The sequence below is a fragment of the Juglans regia genome, chromosome 15 (assembly GCF_001411555.2).
Source record: "Juglans regia cultivar Chandler chromosome 15, Walnut 2.0, whole genome shotgun sequence".
Classification (NCBI taxonomy): Eukaryota; Viridiplantae; Streptophyta; class Magnoliopsida; order Fagales; family Juglandaceae; genus Juglans; species Juglans regia.
In genome coordinates this window covers 4084095-4106663 of record NC_049915.1, presented here as the reverse complement: position 1 = coordinate 4106663, position 22569 = coordinate 4084095, and the positions used below count along the sequence as shown (strand labels likewise).

At 34.4% G+C, this 22569-nt stretch overlaps 2 protein-coding genes across 2 annotated transcripts; one reads left to right on the top strand and one right to left on the bottom strand.

Annotated features, from left to right (window-relative positions):
* Window positions 1–3585: 3585 nt before the first annotated feature.
* Window positions 3586–6690, bottom strand: LOC109014723. Its single transcript, XM_018997218.2, has 3 exons — window positions 5846–6690; window positions 4882–5229; window positions 3586–4767 (listed from the first exon to the last, which is right to left on the bottom strand). The coding sequence occupies exons 1-3, from the start codon at window positions 6281–6283 to the stop codon at window positions 4147–4149; spliced, it is 1407 nt and encodes a 468-aa protein (XP_018852763.1). The 5' UTR covers window positions 6284–6690; the 3' UTR covers window positions 3586–4146.
* A 14102-nt stretch (window positions 6691–20792) lies between these two features.
* LOC109019577 (peamaclein-like) lies at window positions 20793–21657 on the top strand. The gene is made up of 2 exons (XM_019001896.2): window positions 20793–20982; window positions 21154–21657. Exons 1-2 carry the CDS (start codon window positions 20898–20900, stop codon window positions 21336–21338), a joined length of 270 nt encoding a protein of 89 aa, XP_018857441.1. The 5' UTR covers window positions 20793–20897; the 3' UTR covers window positions 21339–21657.
* Window positions 21658–22569: the final 912 nt, after the last annotated feature.

Below are 22569 nucleotides of genomic sequence, written 5' to 3'. Positions count from 1 at the left end.
ATTATCTCTAAAAAAAAAAAAAAAAAAAAAAACCTGGGATTCCATTATTTTTCCTCAGGTAGTAGGACTTGGATACAATAGGACTGAATTTAGCATTAAAAAAAAAAAGAGAGAGAGAGAGAGAGAGAGATTAACAGTAAGGGTGCTGGGAGGCTTTGCAAGGTATATGGCAAAGAGTTCAAATGACAATAAGGAAGACCAAGAGAGAGATTCTTTGATCAAAGTGCAAAGATAAATAATTTAGACATAAATAAATTTTACGAAAGTAAATTTATAAATTAAAGTGATTTGATAAAGTATTTTAGATTGTAAAATTATTTTTATTAAAAAATATATGTAATATATCATATGAAGTCATGTTAATTTGTGAATTTATTTTTATGAAATCTTTTTAAAATTATAGCACTAAATGTAAATACTCTCAAGCACCATGTAGTGAACACAAAGCTGACAAGAAGTTATCTCAAGATCAACATGAAGAAACCTAGTCATGAAATGGACCTAAGAAAGGAAATATTTAAGGGAAGAGAGGATTCAAGAAAAAGAAAAGTATACAAGTGCCTATTTATCACATATTTTTTAGAGTTTTATTATACATCAGTTACTATTTATCTGCACGCTCCATATTTGACAATTTTTTTTTTCATAAAATGTGGGATATTTTTTATAGGATATAATGTGTGGAGTAATGAATAGTAATTAATAAAAAAATTATTACTAACCATGAAAAAATACACAACGATCTGTATTGCTACTAAACACATACAAAGATCATATTTTATAGAATCGACATTAGTGCACAGTATAGAGCGGAAAGTTTTAAAATCTAAAGCAACATGAGCACAAAAACAAGCATCATGAGTTGCAGCATTACGATGCCTTGTGTTCATATGACCATGAGTTGAGAAAAAAGAACCAGCGTTGTTGGTATAAAAGCATGGATATATTTGATTCTAAGCATTACCACGATAAATAATTAGATTCAGAATTTAGAATTAGGTTATGTTTAGATTGTAAGTTGAGATTAAATGAGTTGAAATGAAAATTAAAAGTTAAATAAAATATTGTTAGAATATTAATTTTTAATATTATCATTATTTTGTGATTTGAGAAAATTGAATTGTTTATAATTTTATTATATTTTATGTGAAAATTTATAAAAAAAATATTGAAATAATGAGATAAAATAAAATAAGTTAAAAATCTCTCAATCTAAACCAGGATGTTTATAATAAGCATAGAAGGAAAAAAGGGGAAGATGTGATAGACCTTTTTATGAACTTTCCAATTAAAAATTAAAAATAAAAATAAAAATTGCAGGTGTGCTACTCATGTGGATCTCAAACCATCCAAATTAGAATATTTAGGACTGTAAAAATAAATTAGAAAATTGGAGAACCGGCCCGAATCGGACCAAATCAGTTGGTTCGATCCGAGATCGGTTTTGCCATTTTAAAAATTGGTCTGGTTTCATTTTTAAGTTTTCCGACACCAAATCAGACAAGATAAGACCGGTTCGTATATATGTATAATTAATTTTTTATATTATATATAATTTATATATATAATATATAATTATATATGAAATAATATTATATTATAATTTATAACATAAAATTTTAATCTTAAATATGAACATATGTTTTAAATATAAAGTATATATATTAATTATATTTTATGACCTAATATATTCTCAACATATTTCTTTTGATAAATATATATATATATTTTAGTATGTATAAATTTTAGTATGTATACAGTATATATAAGTATGTATATATAGTGTATTAAATATGTATATATTTATATAAGTATATGTATAAAAAAAAAAGAGCCCAGGGGGCCCAAAAGGCCCAAAACCCAGGGCCAGAAAGCTCAGTGGAATTAAAAAGCCCAGTTGCCCAAAACACTTAAAAGACACCTTTTTTAGTGAACACCCAATAAAAGAGAAGACTCAGCTAATTGAATGGTGTCGTTTTTAGGTTAATAAACGACGATGTTTCAACGTTTTGAGGGTAAAAAGTGTTTCGGCCTTTTACGCTTCAGCCTCAGTCTGTCCCTCACGCTAAGAGTATTGGCATTGGATTAGTCAAATGTCTTTTCATTTTCAAATTTAACAAATATTATCTATATTTACTCCACGTTAAATTAGTTAAATTGTTTTCATATAAACTATAAACTACAGTAAATCTATTATTCTTTTCAAATTTGAAAAGAACTATAGCAAGTCAAAGTATTTTTTGAGATTATTATATTATAAATATGAGATTTTTATTCATATGAGATTTTATCATCTATATACATATGATATTATTATATTATAGATTGTTGGATTGTGAAAATAAAAACGAATATGATTTGTTGGAAGTTATTGAAAATTATGAAAATAAAATAAAAATTAATTAAAAAAATATAAATAATAAAAAATAATAAAATTTTATTATTATAAAGAGTGTAATGACTAATCCAATGTAGATTTCAAGTTTTGAATGATTAGCTAAAGGTGAAAAAACTACTTATTAGTCAAAATTTGAAGAATAAGATGACCAATCCAATACTAATGCTCTAACGCAGCCCTCCTCACCCGAGTCCCCTCTCTCACGCAGCCCTTCCTCTCGCACCGTCGCACACAGCCCCTCTCTCCCGCATTTCTCTCCCTCTCTTGGATGATTATTTCTGCTCTAAACACCCCCTTCTGTATTGCTTCTGAATCCCTGATTTGTTTTTTTTTTTTTGTTTTTTATGGTAACTAATTTGTTATTTGTAAATCTATGATGATTTGGCTTTGGAAATTTAGGAATATATGGTTGAAGTTTTCTGTATTCTATGGTTCATTTTTTCTGTATTCTAGGGTTTATATAGTAGCCGAAATCCAAATGTTGTGTTCTTTGTTTTACAATTGGATGATAGAACTCTGAAATATTTTTTCTTAAACTTTATGAGATTTATAGGGGTCGAACGCTATGCTCTTGATTGTTCTTGATACTTGTATCCATATTGGTTTTAGATGTGATGCAAGAAAGATTTTTTCTTTGTGGGCTGGAGAATTTGATACTGATTCAGTATTACTGAACCTGCCATCTTGCAAATTAAATGATGATGCTACAAAATGCTGTAGAAATAGGGAAATTTTAGTTAATCCTTGGCAAATTACTGAACCTGGCATTTTCTGATCATTTTGTATCCTCTAATATTATAAGCATGGCTTTCTTGAAAATAGTAATGGCAAAACCCAGGAATTAATCTTTGTTTTCCAGTTGAAGTTTAAAACTTTAAACAAAGCTTAGCCTGGGCTGGATGGGTCCTCAAATAGAGTTGATACCGATTCTTGAAAATGCAAAACCGGTGTGAACTTATTCGGTTCTAAAATTTTTTCAAAACGAGACGAAATTGAACCGGTTGCACCCTTAAGAATACCCATCATCGTAAGATGAAGGTTTACAGTGATACCGATACCCACTATATTGGTTCCTTGTAGCAAAGGTGTTCACATCTAAAAGCCACGAGAAACATGTCTCAAGTTTTTCAACTCCGACTTCATTCCCAACATAGCAAAGCAATCATTAGTTGATACACAGCTTAATATGCAGAACACAGCATATCTCCAAATTCTTGATAAAATTAAATGAGAAAATGCATTAATATGTTGTACATTAATGTCATAGTACTCAAAACATTCAGAAAGCCAATACTTCTTGGAGTGAAACTCTGATCACATGACTATGTAAAGTGTATGGTGTTACATATCTTTGAGATATTACAGGAAAACTAATTGATCTTAGTTATCACCGTTAGATTGCAATCTGAGAATATCACAAGAACCACGATTTGAAAATGATCCTCAGATGTCCAATAGAAAGTAAATGGAAAACAGACCTCTCAGTCTGCTCAAACATCCACAAAAACCAAAGCCCCACCTCCACAATCTGATTCTCCACTACCAGATTAAAAAATCACTCGGGAAACGGAGAGTACTGCCAATGATTGTGCTGTATTTACAAATTTGCAAAGGCACTGTTCCCATGCCGGCCCCAAGAATGCTCAAACAACTGAGGACCTTACCAAACTATCATCTAATCTGTTCTTCAGTTCGAACAAGACACTGAGCCTAGCTATGTGACATTTGCCGGCAAACCTTACCTGTTCCTAAACATCTGTTTTCCAAATGCTGTTTTTAACATTGTTGTCGTGAGAAATCTGAAGCGCTGCAACTTTTGCACGATGTGTTGGTGCCACAGCCGTGTTTACTGTCTGACCCCGAGGAAGTTCGCAGGCTTCACTTACAGATGCAAATCTTACTTCAGCCGGAGGAATGAAACAGTCTATTGAAAGTCCCGGAACATTGAAAGCCACTTCCTCGATTGTCCATGCTTCTTCCATCCGAGTTTTCGTGTGGCTCATTGCTGTTTCTCCAAACCTAAAAAGGGTTACAGCTGAACGCCCAGAGTGAGCAATCATGACTCCCTCCACAGGCCTGTAATCATCAAGGAATGAATTGATTGTGGTCTCCCAATACACTGCATCGCCTCCATTATTCTGAATGCGGGTCAAATGGGAATCTTCCAAGTGCACAAGAAGCCCTGTTTTCTGGCTGAAATAGCCAAACAAGACATGCCTTATGATCTCTGCCGGCCCGTCACTCCTGGCTTTCAACGTCACAGGATCTGCACAGAGCTTGAGGATGAAACATTCCTCTCCATTAATTTTCTTCTCTCCAATGCATCTTGCGTTGGTAAACATAGTTGCAGTGGTTCTGGGGTCAAGTCCCTGACATGGAAGACATATATAAATTGTCAAATCATAATGTACCAATGTGGTACATGGGGAGAAAAGGCTTCTGAGGAAACAAAAGTGTGGGGATTTAAACACAAGCTGGTTCACCTGAAGCGCTCTGCGCAACGGTCTAACAGGCCCTTTAGCAGCATGTGCACCAAGCCACGGTGTGTGCCTCCAGACTAGTTTCCCATTGCAGCCGGCATGAACCTTGCTGCCACCAAGAGCAAGCTCTACATACCACATGTCTGGATTCATCTGCCACAGAACAAACCCACCTGACTCTGCAGCTTTGGATGAATTCCGGCCCCTTGTGACCCTGTTAGCTGTCTCAAACTCAGAAGCTATCATCCTCACCTTTCCCATAGCATAAGCACTGTGAATGGTGTTTTGAAGATTTTGGCCTCCCGAAGCCGCTGTGTACTGCTGCAATATGTATTGAGCTGATGAACTTTCCTGCCAAGACATCAACAGAAAACCATGGATTTCATTAGCAGAAAAAGTTAAAAATTGCTCAGCTTTTCTCTCTCACGAGAAAGATAAGACAATGATTCTAGTCAGAAAGATGTTCAAATGGCATTCATCCCAGGGGCCTCAATTATACGAAACTATCAAATCTAAAAAACGAAATTCTTCGCATTCAATCACATGAACCAATCTCCCCAACAGAAATCGAAAAGGAAAATTTTTATTTTCAAATTGTTGAGCAAGTATCACTATAAAGTAACGGGTACAACCAAACAACAGGGGGTTGTATACATAAAAACGAAGCGAAAAAGGATGGATGGCTCTCCAAAGAACTCATCTTTTGGAAGTGCTGGTAATAAACAATTCAACAAACGTGAAAAAAAACTACAAAAGTGACCTATTTCCATTATACCATTCCTAACAACCATTAAAGAAGCTAAACATTAAAGTTCGTAAAGGAATGCAAAATAAATCATTTACAGAAGTTAATCTTCATATTCCACATGTAACATTAAAGAAACTAAACTTCACATTAAGCGCAGAGATAACGCTATTCACAGTCAACAGAACGTACAACAGTGAGAGAAAGGATTAGTGAACTAACGATAGGGGTATCTTTGATGCTAAGGTGAGGAAAAGAGTCGGCAATGCTAACATGCACGGGGGCGAGCGGCGCACCCAAGACGCCAAGCAGCAGCCTCAGATCCGAGCGTTTGTAGGCGGAGCACGAGACAGCTGGCGCCCTCGAGAGCTGGCCCTTCTTCATCCACTGTCCCCACCTCCCCTCCATTCTCGAATCCTCGCCGTCCGTCCCTTCCGGCCCCTCCTTCAACGGCGACAATGCCTCCACCGGCCTCAAGGTCCCGGATCTCGCGATCAAGTGCTCCGCCGCCGACGCGTGGCGGTCCTTCCTCCTCCGCCGTACGAAGCTCGACATGGGCGACCCACTGCTCGCTGGACTCCTCGCCATCGACCTCCCTGGAGACAACCCTCTGACCACCTCATCCTTTAGAGCCGAAAAGAACCCCTGCTTCCTCTCCATTTCACAAACTCTGCCCACCCACAAATCAATAACACTGATAAAGAACTAAGCCAGGAAGATGGAAGCGAATTAGAGTGCTCTTAAGAGCACCAGACTGAGAGAAAAGTGAGAACAAAGGTTACTGAAAAGCCAAACTGCGAGAGTGAGAGAGAGAAATGTCGTTTTGAAGAGGAAAATTGGGCAATGATACGTAGGCCAGTAGACTGTTATTCTGCGCCTTTTTCTTAATAAGTACTAATAGTATTAAATTCTATTAATATTTCTCTTCGTGGGGTTGGGTTACAAAAGAGGGCGACGAGAGCGCTGGGAAAATATTTTCTCGAGACGGAAGATGAGATGGAAAATCTTCAACTTTTTTTAAAAATAAATAAAAAAACTTTCCTCGTGATCAGTCCGATGAAACCGCAGGCGCAGATAGCTGCGGCTGTTCAGTCAGGAAAAAAAGAACAAAGAATGGTTGGTTTCTTTAAGGAAACTTTAAGTGAAGAATTCAGAGTGGATATTGATGTGTTGGGTTTTCTGTTCCACAATCAGCACTCTAAGCACGCGCCAAAAATGGCTGTTTCTTAATTTCTTTCTTTTATTTCTTTTACTTTAAATAACTTTCTATGTTTTTCTATTTGTTTTCTTTTCTTAAAAGTGTAATTATCCAATATAACTTTTTTACCGTTCTTTATTTAATCATATTTTAAATTGAGGTTATTTTTATATTGTTTTCTTTCTTAAAAGAGTAATTATCCAATACAACTTTTTTACCATTATTTATTTAATCATATTTGAAATTGAGGTTATTTTTATAAATTGATATTATTTTATAAAAATATCCCTCATTAAAAATAATATCATATAAAAAATACGAAAATAATTGTATGTATATTATTATTTTTAAATATGTTATTGTGATAGGCTAAAACAAACAAACAAACAAAAAAGCATATTTATTGAACCATTTGTATAAAAAATTTGATATTTTTTTTAGAAAAATTCTCATCAACTACTATTTACTAATTTACACCTCACACCTTATGAAAAATACATCCACATTCTATGAAAAACACTTTCTTACCCTATAAAAAAATTATAGGTGTAGGATGTGGGAAGTAATAGTGACTGATGCATATCATTTCTCTTTCTTTTACGAGTAATGCTACATACAATAGTGAAGTATGCAAGTGTCGTACAGTCATTTTGAAAAAGAGTAGAATCTACTATTAAAAAATTAATATTTTTCATATAGCTCTAGTATTTATTCACTTTTTTCAAAATGATTGCACGATATTTACGTATTTACGACTGTAACTATCATTCATCTTCTTTTATAAGTATCAAGTTCTAGGATGTGAAAATATGCATGGTTAGTTTTTTTTTTTTTCAAACATAAGTTGTAGATCGATCCACGTCAACCATGTATATATTAAGAAATTAATAATTTTTTCATAATAATTAATATGAAAAAAATTCCACATGTATCACATAGTGAGCAATGTGTTAGTGTATCAATAAAGAATTTTGTAAATAATATTTTTTTTCATATGTAAAATAGATATGATCCAATTTTGAGTAAAATAAAGAGTATATTTATACATCATGCTATTTTCTAATCTCAAAATGCTAATTGTCGAAGGAAATTAATGATCCAATCATTCTTTTTTGGTTGCCTTAAAAGATGGAAGAATAAAAATCCATTCATTAAAATAATAAAAATACGTAAAAATAGATTGTTTATTTATCCACTTACAAGCCGAACCATCCACCTCTCTTTGCTTGTTTTGCAAATATAAGCCTCATAGAAAAACTCAGCTTCTAAAACAACATCATCCATAAGATGGGGAGTCCACTTCCAACACCTTCACACGTTCTAGATGGCCAATCAACTTATAAATGCAACTCTTGTCATTCTAACAGCAAATTTAATGCCCCCAATTTCCCAATATTGTGTTGGGATTGAAGAATTTAGATCTAGATTTGAGTTTTAGTTTTAGGCTTGTTTGGAAACAAAAATCGTCTCGTCTCATCTCAAAATTTCATTACCAAACATCACTTAAATACAAACATTTTTCAATTTCAAATTTTTAATTTTTAATTTTTAATTTTTTCATTTAATCATTAATTAATTATTATAACTTTCACAAAATTCTAAATCAAATACAAAAAATGGTACAACATTTTTAAATTCTAAAATAAAAATAATATTAACAAATTTATATTCTAATAATATTTTAATTTTAGAATATTTTTATTTAGTTTTTTTCTCTCATTTCTCAAAACTCAATAAAACATCTTAATTCAAACTATTTAATTATTATTCATAAATCATTCAATTACTATTGACACATTTCTCATCTCATTTCGTTACTTAAATATTCTCTTAAATTAACCATGATCCAAATAAGGGGTTTTTATTTTATTTTTTAAAAATTCAAATTAAAATCATCCCCAAAATCCATGCATCCAAACATACCACGATGATGATGATGATGATGATGATGATGATGATGATGATGATGATGATGATGATGATGATGATGATGATGATGATGAAAAAAAACTTTGAGCTTTCTCTTCAAGCATGAAATGCAGAAATTTCTTTTTGCAATAAAAATGACATTTTTTAGACAAAGATCTTTTGTAGTTGTATAAAAAGTCTTAAAAAGGATTCTGCCTGCATTATTATTCAAGAATAATAATGTTAAATATAATTTTAGAGTGTGTAAATAATTTATATTTTATTTGAAAAAATATAAGGTCTATTATTAAAAAAAATAAAATTTTTATATAGATAAATCTATTCATCATCATAACTTCCATCATCCTATGATGTGGTATTAGATTATAGATTTATAAAAAAAATATAATAAATAATCTCTAATCATCTAATCACATATCATGAAATGATGAGAGGATGATAAAAATTAAGATAATTAACATTACTCTTTAAAATTTATCTACTTTTTAATTACTTTTCCATATAAAAGAAGAAACCTCAATCCATTAGCTATATATGACGGCGTAGGGCAAAACTTTTCAAAAATCACGTCGCTAATCACGGAAACAAAAAAGGGTCGAACTTCGTTTTCAAAAGTGCAGTGAACGGTTGAAGTTTCTATTTGGCGTAATGTTCACTGCACAGAACCAACTTTGACTTGCAAACCACTAATTGCCCTTAATTTGTTTCTGCCTTTCTGATTTTCTTTCAACTGATTAAAATATTATGAGTAATGTTAAATAAAAGTAAGATTTATTATTAAAAAAAAATAATTTTTTAACATAGATATTAAAGTCACCAACTTTTTAAAAAATAAATGAGTGATATTTAGACTCGTACACTCATTTAAAAAAAATAATAATCTATTATTAAAAAAATAATTTTTTTATTTAAAGTTCAAAGTTACTCATTTTTTTAAAAATTAAATTAGGAAAATATATACATTTTAAAATTATAAATATTATTTCTAAAATATTAAATGGAGAGGTTCACTAAAATATTAACAGAAAGTGATGGTTTTAATAGCCTTGATATTTTGAGAGAAGAAAAGTACTGACTGATATATGTGTTATGGCGTGTATCACAATTGGGTAGATTGAGCACTAATTGAAAGTGACAATTCACCCAGTTCAATACTCAGAAACAGATCTCTTCAAAAACAACAATTCAGCTGCCATTTCTTTGCTTCATCATTACACAAATAACACAATCCAGATTTTACTAAAAATAATATTTGCAAATTGAGGATACAAATAATTTATATATATATATATGTATGTAAACTTATAAATTAATATGCCTTAATGTCAAATGTCAGATTGTAAATATAAAATTTTAAAATATATAAATTCCGTACAATTTATTTAAAAAAATAAAAATACATTTAAGATTTGCCTAAAAAATTCATCTTTTTTAATAAATTGTATTTGAGTAGTGAGATATTTTCAATTATTTTATGAATAATAGTAAAAAAAATAAAAAAATAATAAAAAATAATAAATAATAGTATCGTATTCTTAAAATAGCTTACCAAAATCCAAACTAATTAAATTACTCATACAATAAGATATCTCGTGAGCTTCCGATACTATTGGTTGGGATAAATCTGTCTGGATGACGATGCAGATGGTGAACAGTCATCAATTTCACTCGCGAGGAGTTACAGACAAGAGACACGATGACGAGACATGCTTTGGGTCTTTCTTTAGCTGCCTTTTTATTGCTGCTGTTATATTTCTGGATCCTTCTCTTTCGCAAATGGTGGGGTCATTGAGTCTTAATTGTCTACGGTGACAGGACAAAGCAACGAAGCCTAACCGCTAATTTGTTCAGCAGTTTCTATCGCATATATATGATCCTCAATCCCCCGTCTCGATCGTTACTTCATACACACATACATATACATACATATATATATATATATATAAATATATATATTCTCGATCATTAATTGCTAAAGAATTTAAGAGCTTGCAACTGTTGGTTCAGGTCGTGAGGATTGCCATTTCATGAAGCTAAAACTTGAGCCGCTGCTACAGGTGGAGCTTGGGGTGTACAGGAGAATTGAAAAAGGAAGTAAAATATCACTTTGTATTTCTTATCAACGTGAACAACAAGCAAAGGTTACAAGCTGTATTTAAACAGAAAGCCTATGACAGAGTTGACATTATACACTAGGAAGGAAGGAGAGTATCATGGACAATTAATAATAAACGGTAGGTGCTGGGATATAAAAGGAAACTTTATAACAGGAAACTTTGAATATTTCCCTTGATTTCAGACATAGATCTTCATACTGAGATTGAGTCCGTGAGCTGTACTGCCTGACATCCGAAAATGTCTCCATGGATTTGAGCTGATCGTGAGGTTTCCTTTATTACTCTGCGTGCTCTGTTTGAGCTGGCTGATGTGCCTTAATATCCTCCCGCAAACTTGGCCGAGGTTGGAGGCAAAGTTTGATTCGAAATTTTGCAAGGGAGGCTTTAGACATAGGTTTGGTGAAGAGATCTGCCACCTGTTGGGTAGTCGATATATGTCGAGTAACAAGGAGACCGAGAGCAACCCTTTCACGCACAAAATGATAGTCTAACTCGATGTGTTTGCTACGAGCATGGAAGACTGGGTTGATTGTCAGATGGAGAGCACTGATGTTGTCACAGAATAAAACTGGGGGGTTAGTTTGAGGAACACCAAGGTCTTTGAGAATGAATGTTAACCATGTAAGTTCTGCGGTAGTATGAGCCATGGCCCTATATTCAGCCTCCGTGCTTGAACGAGAGACAGTGTTTTGCTTCTTTGCACACCAGGAGATGGGATTGTGACCAAGAAAAGTGACATATCCAGTCGTTGAGCGGCGAGTAGTAGAACATCCTGCCCAATCGGAGTCAGAAAAAGCACAGAGATCAAGTGTAGTGTGAGAAGTTAAATCAAGACCAAGATGAATAGTGCCTTTGATGTAGCGCAAGATCCGTCGAACCATTTTAAGATGTGAAATAGTAGGTGCATGCATGAATTGGGAGACAAAATTAACACTATATGAGATGTCGGGTCGAGTGAGTGTTAAATATTGTAGAGCTCCAACAATCCCTCGATATAAGCTGGGATCATCAAGTGGTACATCACTGTCAAGGCCCTTAGTTTTTGCTTCTAGAGGCGTGCTCATGGGCTTGCAATCAACCATTTGTGTTTTCTCAAGAATGGTGAGCGCATAGTGAGCTTGTGAGAGATGTAATCCTGCAGATGTGGATGCAATTTGTATGCCAAGAAAATGATGGACAGGACCAAGATCCTTCATAGCAAACTCAGAATGTAAAAGATGAATAAAATTATGGAGAAGCTGTGAGTTAGAACCTGTAAGAAGCATGTCATCAACGTATAATAAAAGAATTAAAGTGCCTTGATTAGAATGCATTGTAAATAGAGAAGGATCAGCAAGGCTGCAAAAGAAACCATGTTTGAGAAGAAATGCACTGAAGCGGTCAAACCAAGCACGAGGTGCTTGTTTCAAGCCGTAGAGTGCTCGTTGAAGCTTGCACACGTGATTAGGAAACATAGGATTGGCCATGCCTGGTGGTTGTGCCATATAGATATCTTCAGAAATAAAGCCGTGGAGGAAAGCATTTTTAACGTCTAGTTGTCGGATATCCCAATGTCGAACTAAGGCAAAACTAAGAACAAGTCGGATTGTACCGGGTTTGATTACAGGAGAGAACGTGTCAATGTAGTCGATGCCATCCAATTGATGAAAGCCCTTGGCAACGACACGAGCTTTAAGACGATCAAGGGAGCCATCGGGATTGAGTTTTGGCTTGAGAACCCATTTCGAGCCAATAACATGCATGGTGGGTTCACGAGGAACAAGCTGCCAGGTGTTGTTATGATGAAGAGCATCCATTTCCTCTTGCATGGCTGCCCTCCAACCATCATGACTGAGAGCAGCTTTAACTGAATGAGGTATCCTTGGAATATCTTGACTATCAACAATGAGAGCATATTTCGGATTTGGTTTGTGAATGCCATGTTGAGAGCGAGTCATCATATGTTGAGTTTGAGTTTCAGGGGGGTGAGATAATTCAGAAGGCTGGAGAAGCTCATGAGAAGCCTCAGTTTGAGACTCTGCGTGCTCTGTGAGAGGTGATATTGGTGCTGTGCTGGTGTCCTGATCCTGAGAAAAAGGAGAAGAGTTAGTAAGATGAGAAGTATCAGAAACGTGTTGAGATGTGTTATTTATCAATGCTGAAGAGGCTGGTGTGTGAGGAGGCTGGGGCAGATCAGAAGGTGGAAGGGGTAAATCATTGGAATCTGTAGGCAAAGTAGAAGGATTAGTTTGAGAAATAGGGAGAACAGTCCATGAGTCAAAAATACTTATCCATTGACCAGAAGAAATAGCAGGAGTATGGCCTCGAGATTTCTTGAAGGGAAAACTAGTCTCATCAAACACTACATGTCGAGAGATAAACATTTTTTTTGTAGATGGATGGAAGCATTTGTACCCTTTGTGCTGATCACTATATCCCAGAAAAACGCAAGGTACTGTCTTGGGTTCAAATTTGTGTTTCCTAGTGTCCCAAGTATAAGGAAAACACTTTGATCCAAATACCCGTAAAAAGGAGTAATTAGGATGCACACCATGCAATTTAAAATAAGGAGTATCTAGATTAATGTCAGTGGATGGTAAACGGTTAAGAAGAAAAACAGCAGTTGCAAATGCTTCAACCCATAAATAGAGAGGAACACCACTATGAAATAACATGGCCATACCTAGTTCACGAATTATTCTATGTCGACGTTCAACCATACTTGCTTGTTCAGGAGTGTGAGGGCAAGAAATTTGGTGAATGATGCCCTGTGATTGGAAGTGTGAGGTGAGCCTTGAATTAACGAATTCTCCTCCACCATCAGAGTGAAAGATTTTAATTTTTTTCTCAAACTGTCTCGCAACATATTGCTCAAAAACCAAGTAAGCATTAACAAATTCAGATTTTGTTTTGAGAGGAATAAGCCAAGTATACCGAGAGAAGTCATCAACTAAACAAGCATAATAACGATATTTTCCAAGAGACAAAACAGGTGATGGACCCCATAAATCACAGTGAATTTTATTGAAAATAGAAGTACTAGAATTGTTAGAACAAGAGAATGGCAATTTACTAATTTTGCCTAATTGACAGCTATCACAAATGGATTGCAACTTATTGGAACCGACAACATTAATTAATCCTTTGTTCTGAAGTAGTGTTAGAGTAGATGCTTGAGGATGTCCTAATCTTTGATGCCATACTTCTGCAGTGCCAGATTTGAACCTATGTGAAAAATGTAATTCATGAGGGCTGGAAATAACATATAAATCACCCTTGCGCCGGCCTGTCAACACCTTGTGACCTGTCTCCCGTTCCTTAACACAGAAATCACTATTAGAGAATTCACAATTCAATGGATAGTGATCAGTAAGCTGACGTACAGACAATAAATTTCTTTTTAGATGAGGAACATGCAGGACATTATTAAGGGGTAGGACTTGAGTACCATTGGTAAGAGTGGCATCACCAACAGATTTAATTGCTAGTGATGTACCATCTCCAATCAAGACGGAGTCAGTGCCAAGATAAGGACGTATATTTTTTAACATACCAGCGTTACCTGTCATGTGGTTTGAAGCCCCTGTGTCTGATGTCCATTCAGCATCAAAGACAGTGTTGTCAAGAGTGAGAGCAGCCAGAGCCTGTGGCACTTCATCTTGTTTGAGAGATGTTTTTGTCAAATGCCAACAGATCTTTGCAATGTGACCCATGACACCGCAAATTTGACAAGAATCATTACGATACATTTCACGTTCAGCTGGTGTCATTCGTCGTTGTCCTGGAGGAGGTGGTCTCCGAGACATATAGCCTTGTTTGTTGTTGTCATGACCCGTCTGCTTGGGGGAGTTGACATGTCCCTGATTGTTGAAGTTCTGATTGTGCGCTTGGAAACCACGACCATTTGAATTGAATTGATTTTGTGAGCCTCGATTGGTGGGATTATATTGGTGGGAACGTTGCTTTTGACCATAAAAGGCCAACTGGTGAGTGGATGTATTAGTAGTGAACCAGTTTTGACGTTGTTCATAACCTTGCAGTAAGGACACCAGTTCAGTGTATGTTGGACGTGGTGGCTTTAACATGGTGGTGGTGAAGGACTCATACTTTGGTCCTAAACTTGTGAGGAGAGAAAAAACTTTGATTTTTTCAGTGACAGGGCTTCCTATAGCTGCTAGATTATCGCAGATGCCCTTGAAATTGCGAATATGTTCAGCAATGGTTATGTTGTCGTCTTTGCACAGATAGGTCATTTGCTGTCGAAGAGTGAACTCTCTCTCCTGAGAGTCTTGTGCATATGCTTCTTTGAGAGCATCCTAGACAGATTGGGCTGTGTCTAGGCCAATAACAAGGCCAAGTGCTTCTTCTGCAAGTGTGCCAATTAGCCATCCGCGAAGAAGTCGATCTGATTTCCGCCATGCAATGATTGCATCTGTGGACTGATCTGTAGAGTTGTCTGTGGCTGGTATGGTGGGCATGGTTGGTTTGGGTGTTTCTCCTGTGAGATGACCAACCATGTCTTGGCTTTCAGCAAGAGCCAGAGCTTGTTCTCGCCATAGAGGGTAGTTGTCTTGTTTTAATTTGAGAGTGATGAAATTGCTGACGTTGTGAGAAAGAGAGGCCATTGGGAGAGAAAAAAAAAATAAGAACTTGTTGCTCACACTGGCTGTGATACCAAGAAGAGAATTGAAAAAGGAAGTAAAATATCACTTTGTATTTCTTATCAACGTGAACAACAAGCAAAGGTTACAAGCTGTATTTAAACAGAAAGCCTATGACAGAGTTGACATTATACACTAGGAAGGAAGGAGAGTATCATGGACAATTAATAATAAACGGTAGGTGCTGGGATATAAAAGGAAACTTTATAACAGGAAACTTTGAATATTTCCCTTAATTTCAGACATAGATCTTCATACTGAGATTGAGTCCGTGAGCTGTACTGCCTGACATCCGAAAATGTCTCCATGGATTTGAGCTGATCGTGAGGTTTCCTTTATTACTCTGCGTGCTCTGTTTGAGCTGGCTGATGTGCCTTAATATGTACGTGGTGCTTTTACAGTGGAGAAGTATTGTAACCATAAATAAATTTTATAAAAATAAATTTATAAATTGAAGTGATTTAATATGACACACATGTCTAATTTACTTTACAATAAAAAATAATTTACCATCATGATATGTTAGTTTATAAATTTATTTATTTGAAACTCGATAAAATATTTCTTTTTATGTAAAAAGTCAATATATACATTAAGTTTCTTTTTTAGAAGAGTTGTGGTCACATATATAAGAGTGATCCATTTCTATATTTTATTAAGAAGAAATCATCACTTACTAATATAAAAAATAAATCCCCTGATAATAATGAGCCCATAGATAAAAACCCAAAAAGAACCGACAAAAAACTCTCAAACCAATACATCATCCTCTTCGAAGATACGGAATGTCAAGTTTGTCCAAACGAATAATTCTCCAAATATGACCTTCTATGGAAGTATCATCTCCAAGCTAAAAATTAGCCCCATGTTCCTCTGCTTAGTTAAAAAATCAGTCACCAAATTAACCATGACCATTGGTGGATAACATATACATCAAGCTAATCTGGAAGTGCACGGCAAATTATAATTAACTCATTGGTGGATAATTTTATTTTATTTTAATAAAGGTCTGGTACCTCTCATATAGGATTAGCTCTGTTATTATAGGCTTATAGCTCTAACAATTGCCTACCCAAAAGGAATTTGACCTATCATATAATTAGAATGGAGCTTCATGAATTTTCAATTTCTCACAATAGATTAATTCAAAAGAAAAAAGGGAAAATTAAATATATTTTTTCTAAAGAAAAAATGAGTTCTTTCTCTGTTGGCTAAGGCCTCATTTATAGTCGTAATCCATTTTAACTTATCTCAATTCATTTTATTTTATTATTACAAATTTTTTAAATTCCTACATAAAATATAATAAACAATTCAATTTTTTTAAATTTTAAAATAATTTTCTTCAATTTTCATACAAAATATAATAAATAATTCAACTTTTATTCTACTATTCACAAAACATCTCAACTCATCTCTGAATCCAAACCACTCCTTAGAGTTTGTATATTATACGTTCCAATGTTTATTGATATACATTGGAACGTGTTAACCTATAAAACGACGACATATCATTGACAATCGAAAGTAAGTTTTATATATGCGAACGTACCTCAAATAATTTTTCCAATTTTAGTGTCGGTCTACTTAAAGTACCATCACTAAATACTATCTTTGGTGATGGTTTTAGGACCGTCACAGATTCTAAAACGATACAAAAACTCAAATATTTTGTAGTGTATGAAAAGAGAAATGTTTTAGTCACAAAGAAATTTTATAAAATTAAATTTATATACCGAGGTAGTTTGATGTGCTATATCAGATTGTAAAAATATTTTTACCGTAAAGTAGATTTAACGTATATATATATATGTCATATGAAACTATATCAATTTATAAATTTATTTTGATAAGATCTCTTTGTAGATGATGTAACACTAGTACTTTTTATAAAAATACATAAACATAAGAGTGGTGAACATAATAGGCCCAGTACTCCATCGAATGTTCTAATTAAGAAGAATTCACGACATCGATCGACCATGCATGAAATTATTAAAGTAGCTGAAGCTGTTTTGTCCTTTTTTTTTTCCCTCTTTCTTTCGTATAATTTCCCCTTGCAGGTCGCAAGGACAGTGTAGTCATGATGATCGTTTGAAGATTTTTCTAGTTCTAGGTCGTGAAAATTGTGGACCAATAACAATATGATTCATCAAGCTGCGAGAAGACATGGCTCCCAGCAAATACATGGCAGAAGTAAAATCCATTCCTTGGTTGGAAATTCGGCTTTTGCGAGACTGAGCCTAGATCTGTTGCTAAATCGGGCCCATGAAGAGATAGTACTGTCCAGTCCATATATACGTTGGCCCACTTCATGATCCTCTAATTTGTCTTGATATTCTCGTTCTAGTGTGTTGTCTCTTGGTATTCCAGACATGCAATTTTGTTGGAAGATCAGGAGGTATATAAACTGTATACATATATATATATATATATATATATATATATATATATACATACTTCTGCTATATGAAAAGGGGGAGCTTTAATTAATTAATTCAGCATTTCGATAAGCAGCAGTTTTTTCTCTGTTAATGAAAATTGTTTGAAGTCAAATCGATGGGAGCATGGTAGGTGAAACTCATGGAATTCGAATCCAAGACTCATTGATTTCTGTGCTGTCTTAGGTAGAGATCGATTTCCTGGAGAGTGTGTTTTGGTTAGTTAATGACTTTTTCCTTTGTTTTTTTGGGTAAAAGCGATCGAAGGTCCCCTACAACGACGTTAGTATATACGTGCATGCCACTTGACTTCATCAACGTTGAATTAATAGTGAATGGTGAGTCAGATTACTGTAATGAAATGAAACATACATGCATGATGCTTCCAGCTTTGAGGTCGAGAAACCTAAAAGAAGCAAGATTCCCTCCAAATTTCCCACCAAAAACACATGACCTGGCTTGCTTGCTCTTACCAACTAATCGTCCCTACGGTAGTACTGCAAGTTGGCAGATATTGGATTTTCAATTCTTTCCTATTTTTTTTTTAATGGTGCATTTGACCATTAATGGATCAAGTTGCAAGTTATAAAAAGCTGGAACGCAAGATTCCGGTTTTGGAAGAGCGTTTTCTAGCTAGCTAGCTTCCAGCTTCACAATATAATTGCCTGCAAGTTGCAACTCATTAAGATTCATAAGTGACTGAGGATGGTCTTACTTGCATAAATTATTGCATATATATATATATATATATATTATAAGCAGTAAACGCCTACAATATATTGATTAAACCATAATTTATTGAAAGGTTTTTTGTCCCTTAATTAGTTACAAAAAAAAAAAAAAAACGGATTTTTGTGACTATTTAATTGCGACGAAAATACTATTTATGATCAAAACAGACTCATTTTAACTGTAAATAATTATTTTGCTGGAATTAACTGACCTCAAATAAACAATTTTCTTGTAGAAATTCCTTTGATGTCCCATTCTTAATTTGCTCCATGTGCTAGCTGTTAATTACCGAGTAATTAGCGCACACGTGATGTTGCTATCCATTAGGTAGGAGCCAACACCTCAAGCAAGTTCGATCTATACAAGCAAGTTAATTTCTAGTCATTTATAAAATGGTCCTACGTTTGGCCTGACGATACTTCCAATATTCATCACGATCTCAAGTATGCATGCATGCACGCACGGGACGGTGCTGGAAATCAAGACGTCAACTCCTCCTAATTTATAACCAATATAATTAAATATCCTTAAAAAAATAAAATTTATGGATCTAACTCATATCATAAAACCAGTTCTACAAGAGATGATTTTTCATTTCTTATAAATATATTCTAGATCTTATCCACAAACAATATAAGATTATTACTCAACATTAAACATGACTCCCAGCCGGCAAACCCCTCTATCGGTAAAGTGGAAGTTAGCAATACTTGCTGCTGTCATCCATGCCCAGTTTGGAATTAATAGCATCATGCTTGAAGGAGACAGCTGATGATCTCTCAATGTCACCACCTAATTAATTTGCACTCTAGCTCTCACAAAGGATTTCATCACTCTTTCACGAGATGACTTCTCCTCTAGTTGAGCTTCAACTCACATGCAAATTTATAAGTACCCAAAAGTGTCAGCTATTCAAACACTTCCCACACAGTTTTCAACCTAGCTCTCTTCGAACATTTCACGTGCACTCCCTTAATCTCAAAGTAAAAAAGACAAAAATAAAGAAAGGAATCAGTGCCAACACAAGACCGATTCATCTTTTTAAAAGGGTTGGGGTATATCGAGGCCGAGAGTTAACAGAGGCCATGCCAGGAAGGTGCTTTGCACCACAACAGGAGAGATGGCCTTTATTATTTTTTTAAGCACCCTTAGTATATCTATATATATTGGAGGACAGGTCATGTGAACCGGCACGTACACTTTATTCGGTAAAACGACAGATTAACGTCACAGCTATATTCATGCAAAAGCTGTATAGCCTGGCCTCCTTTCTTGTCTTCCTTAAGTGAATTCCAGATCATTCTAAATGAATCCAACGAACTACCAACTCAACAAAGGCCCCCATGCCTACTTAATTACGAACAGCTACCTAGCAATCAGCCCTAAGGCCGGTGGTCATGAGTGTAGACTGTGTAGTGGTCTTGGAGTCATGAGTAGTAAAAATTAGATCGACGTACTTGATTCGAAATTTTGCATTCGCATTTTTGGATCATGATAATTTTTATTAAATCTGAAGTGAAAATCTTTACCTAGAACATGATATGGGCTCCTGAAATTAGTCGAGAGTTTCGATACTCTATAAAGAAATTTATAGACTTAATCCATCTCATAAAATCAATTTTATAAAAAATGAGTGTTTATTCCTTATAAACATACTTAAGATTTTATCAATGGCAATATAAGATTATTTTTCAATATCCTCTCTCACATGAATGTTAATATTTTTTCTAATCCTTATCACGAGATAAGTAGTGTGAGTCCCATTTATCCTGTAGTATATTATGATATTATGAAGAAATTCATAGAATTAACTTATCTCGTGTAAAATCAATTTTATGAGAGAAGATTGTTCATTCTTTATAAACATATTAAAAAATTTATCTTTAGATAATGTGAGATTATTTAAAAAAAAAAAAAAAAAAAAACAACTAGCAATTGCTGTCGGAGTTTACCAAATGTCATTGCTAAAAGATGCATGTCTAGGTGCGGATTGTGAAACCGAGTGTAATCCAGAAGAAGGTGATATTTTTTTTATTTAGCTTTCCGAATAACACCCTCCTAACAATTCACCTAGTACTCCTAGTTTTTCCACTATAAATACCCCCAACACTCCCAACTCTCTCCACCATCCTTGTAAACACTCTCTTGCTAAACTATCTTTCCAGACATCTCTCTCCTCCCTTTTGTTTCTGTACATTGTCCTAAAACCGTCAGAAAATGAAGCTCGTCTTTGCAACCTTCCTGCTTGTGTGTTTTGCCCTCATCAGCTCCTCTTTCTTTCAGACCACAGAAGCTGGTTCAAGTAAGAAGCCATGATCATGAACTTCTTATCCACGTTTTCTTTCTTTTGCAGCACTCTTTCTTCCAAAAACAAAAAAAAACAAAATTTTCTATAAAATTTGCTGGGTATAGTTTGATAATGTGCTATGCTAACTGATAATATTTTTTTTATCATTCTTCTTAAAAATAAAAGGCTTCTGTGACTCAAAGTGCGGGGATCGGTGCGCAAAGGCAGGAGTGCCGGATCGGTGCTTGAAGTACTGCGGGATTTGCTGTGAGAAGTGCCAGTGCGTGCCATCTGGGACATATGGCAACAAGCATGAGTGCGCTTGCTACAGGGACCTCAAGAACTCCAAGGGCAAGTCCAAGTGCCCTTGAAATCGATCGGTCTCTCTGCATGCACCACCAGCTATATAGCTTGATTATTAATGTTTATTTCTTGGAGGGATTTTGAGTGATGGAACCGTTCGTTCAAACCATTATTAATCACTGTTAATATCCAGAGCCAGAGGGAGAGAAAAATGCAGTACTGTTTTTACAGAGATTTAGGTCATAGAAATTGGAATAATATGGAAGGAATTAAATAAATATAGGGTCCCATGCATGCAGCTGGATCATTTGTGTCTTTGTTAATTAACGTGATTTCACTGATTTGTCCCATTATGCTTGTTGGAATATTATCATGTATTTTGTGCTACTTTTCCCATTAGATTTTTAATATAAATAAATTGATTTCAATTTACTAAAAATAGTCAGCAATTACCATATATTTTATATATATACAGATATATGATCTCTGCTAGAATATATATAAATATAATAGGAAAGAAAAGGAGAGGAAAGATAGACAATTTGAGGATTACATTTTTATTATTCTCAAATACTGTTGTCGAATGCAAGGTCACGTAGATTTCTATTTATAGGCCGAAAATTACATTGATAAGATGGGATAAGATAAATATTTTATTATGAAAATCAAATCACTTAAAGTGATTTGATAGTTGTGAAAATCAAATTCTTGATTGGATATCATAATCTCATGTTGAGAAGTTTCACACAGCTTAGGAATAAACTAATATCGAGTTTTATAAGGAGTTATCTCACTTCTCATATTAGGTTTTTTATGGAGAGAAATGAGTGTTTTTATATGATATTAAAGCAGGTTAACCTATGACCGATGATGCGCTCCTACAACTTATCCACGATGATGATACTGGAAATACCGACTCACACATGAGGGAGTATATTGAGAAGTTCTACACGATTTAGAAACAAACTCATCCTAGGCTTTATAAGGAGTTACCCCACTCTTCCTATTAGGTCTTTTATGGAAAAAAAAATTATGTTTTTATATCTCCAACAATTTGAAGTGAGCCATCATGTAAACCTTATAATTATTTACATGTACATTATCAATACCTTCAAAAGTGATCAATTTTTACGTACCTGCTACATACATTAATTCAATAAATCTTGCGATAAACTTTATAAAAAAAATAAAGGTTTTTAATTGCAACTTAGCCAAGGCCCTTTAGATCAATTGGTAACATCTTGATTTTTCAATAATAAAATTAATGATCGAATCCCCTTCCTTCATGTATAAAAAAAA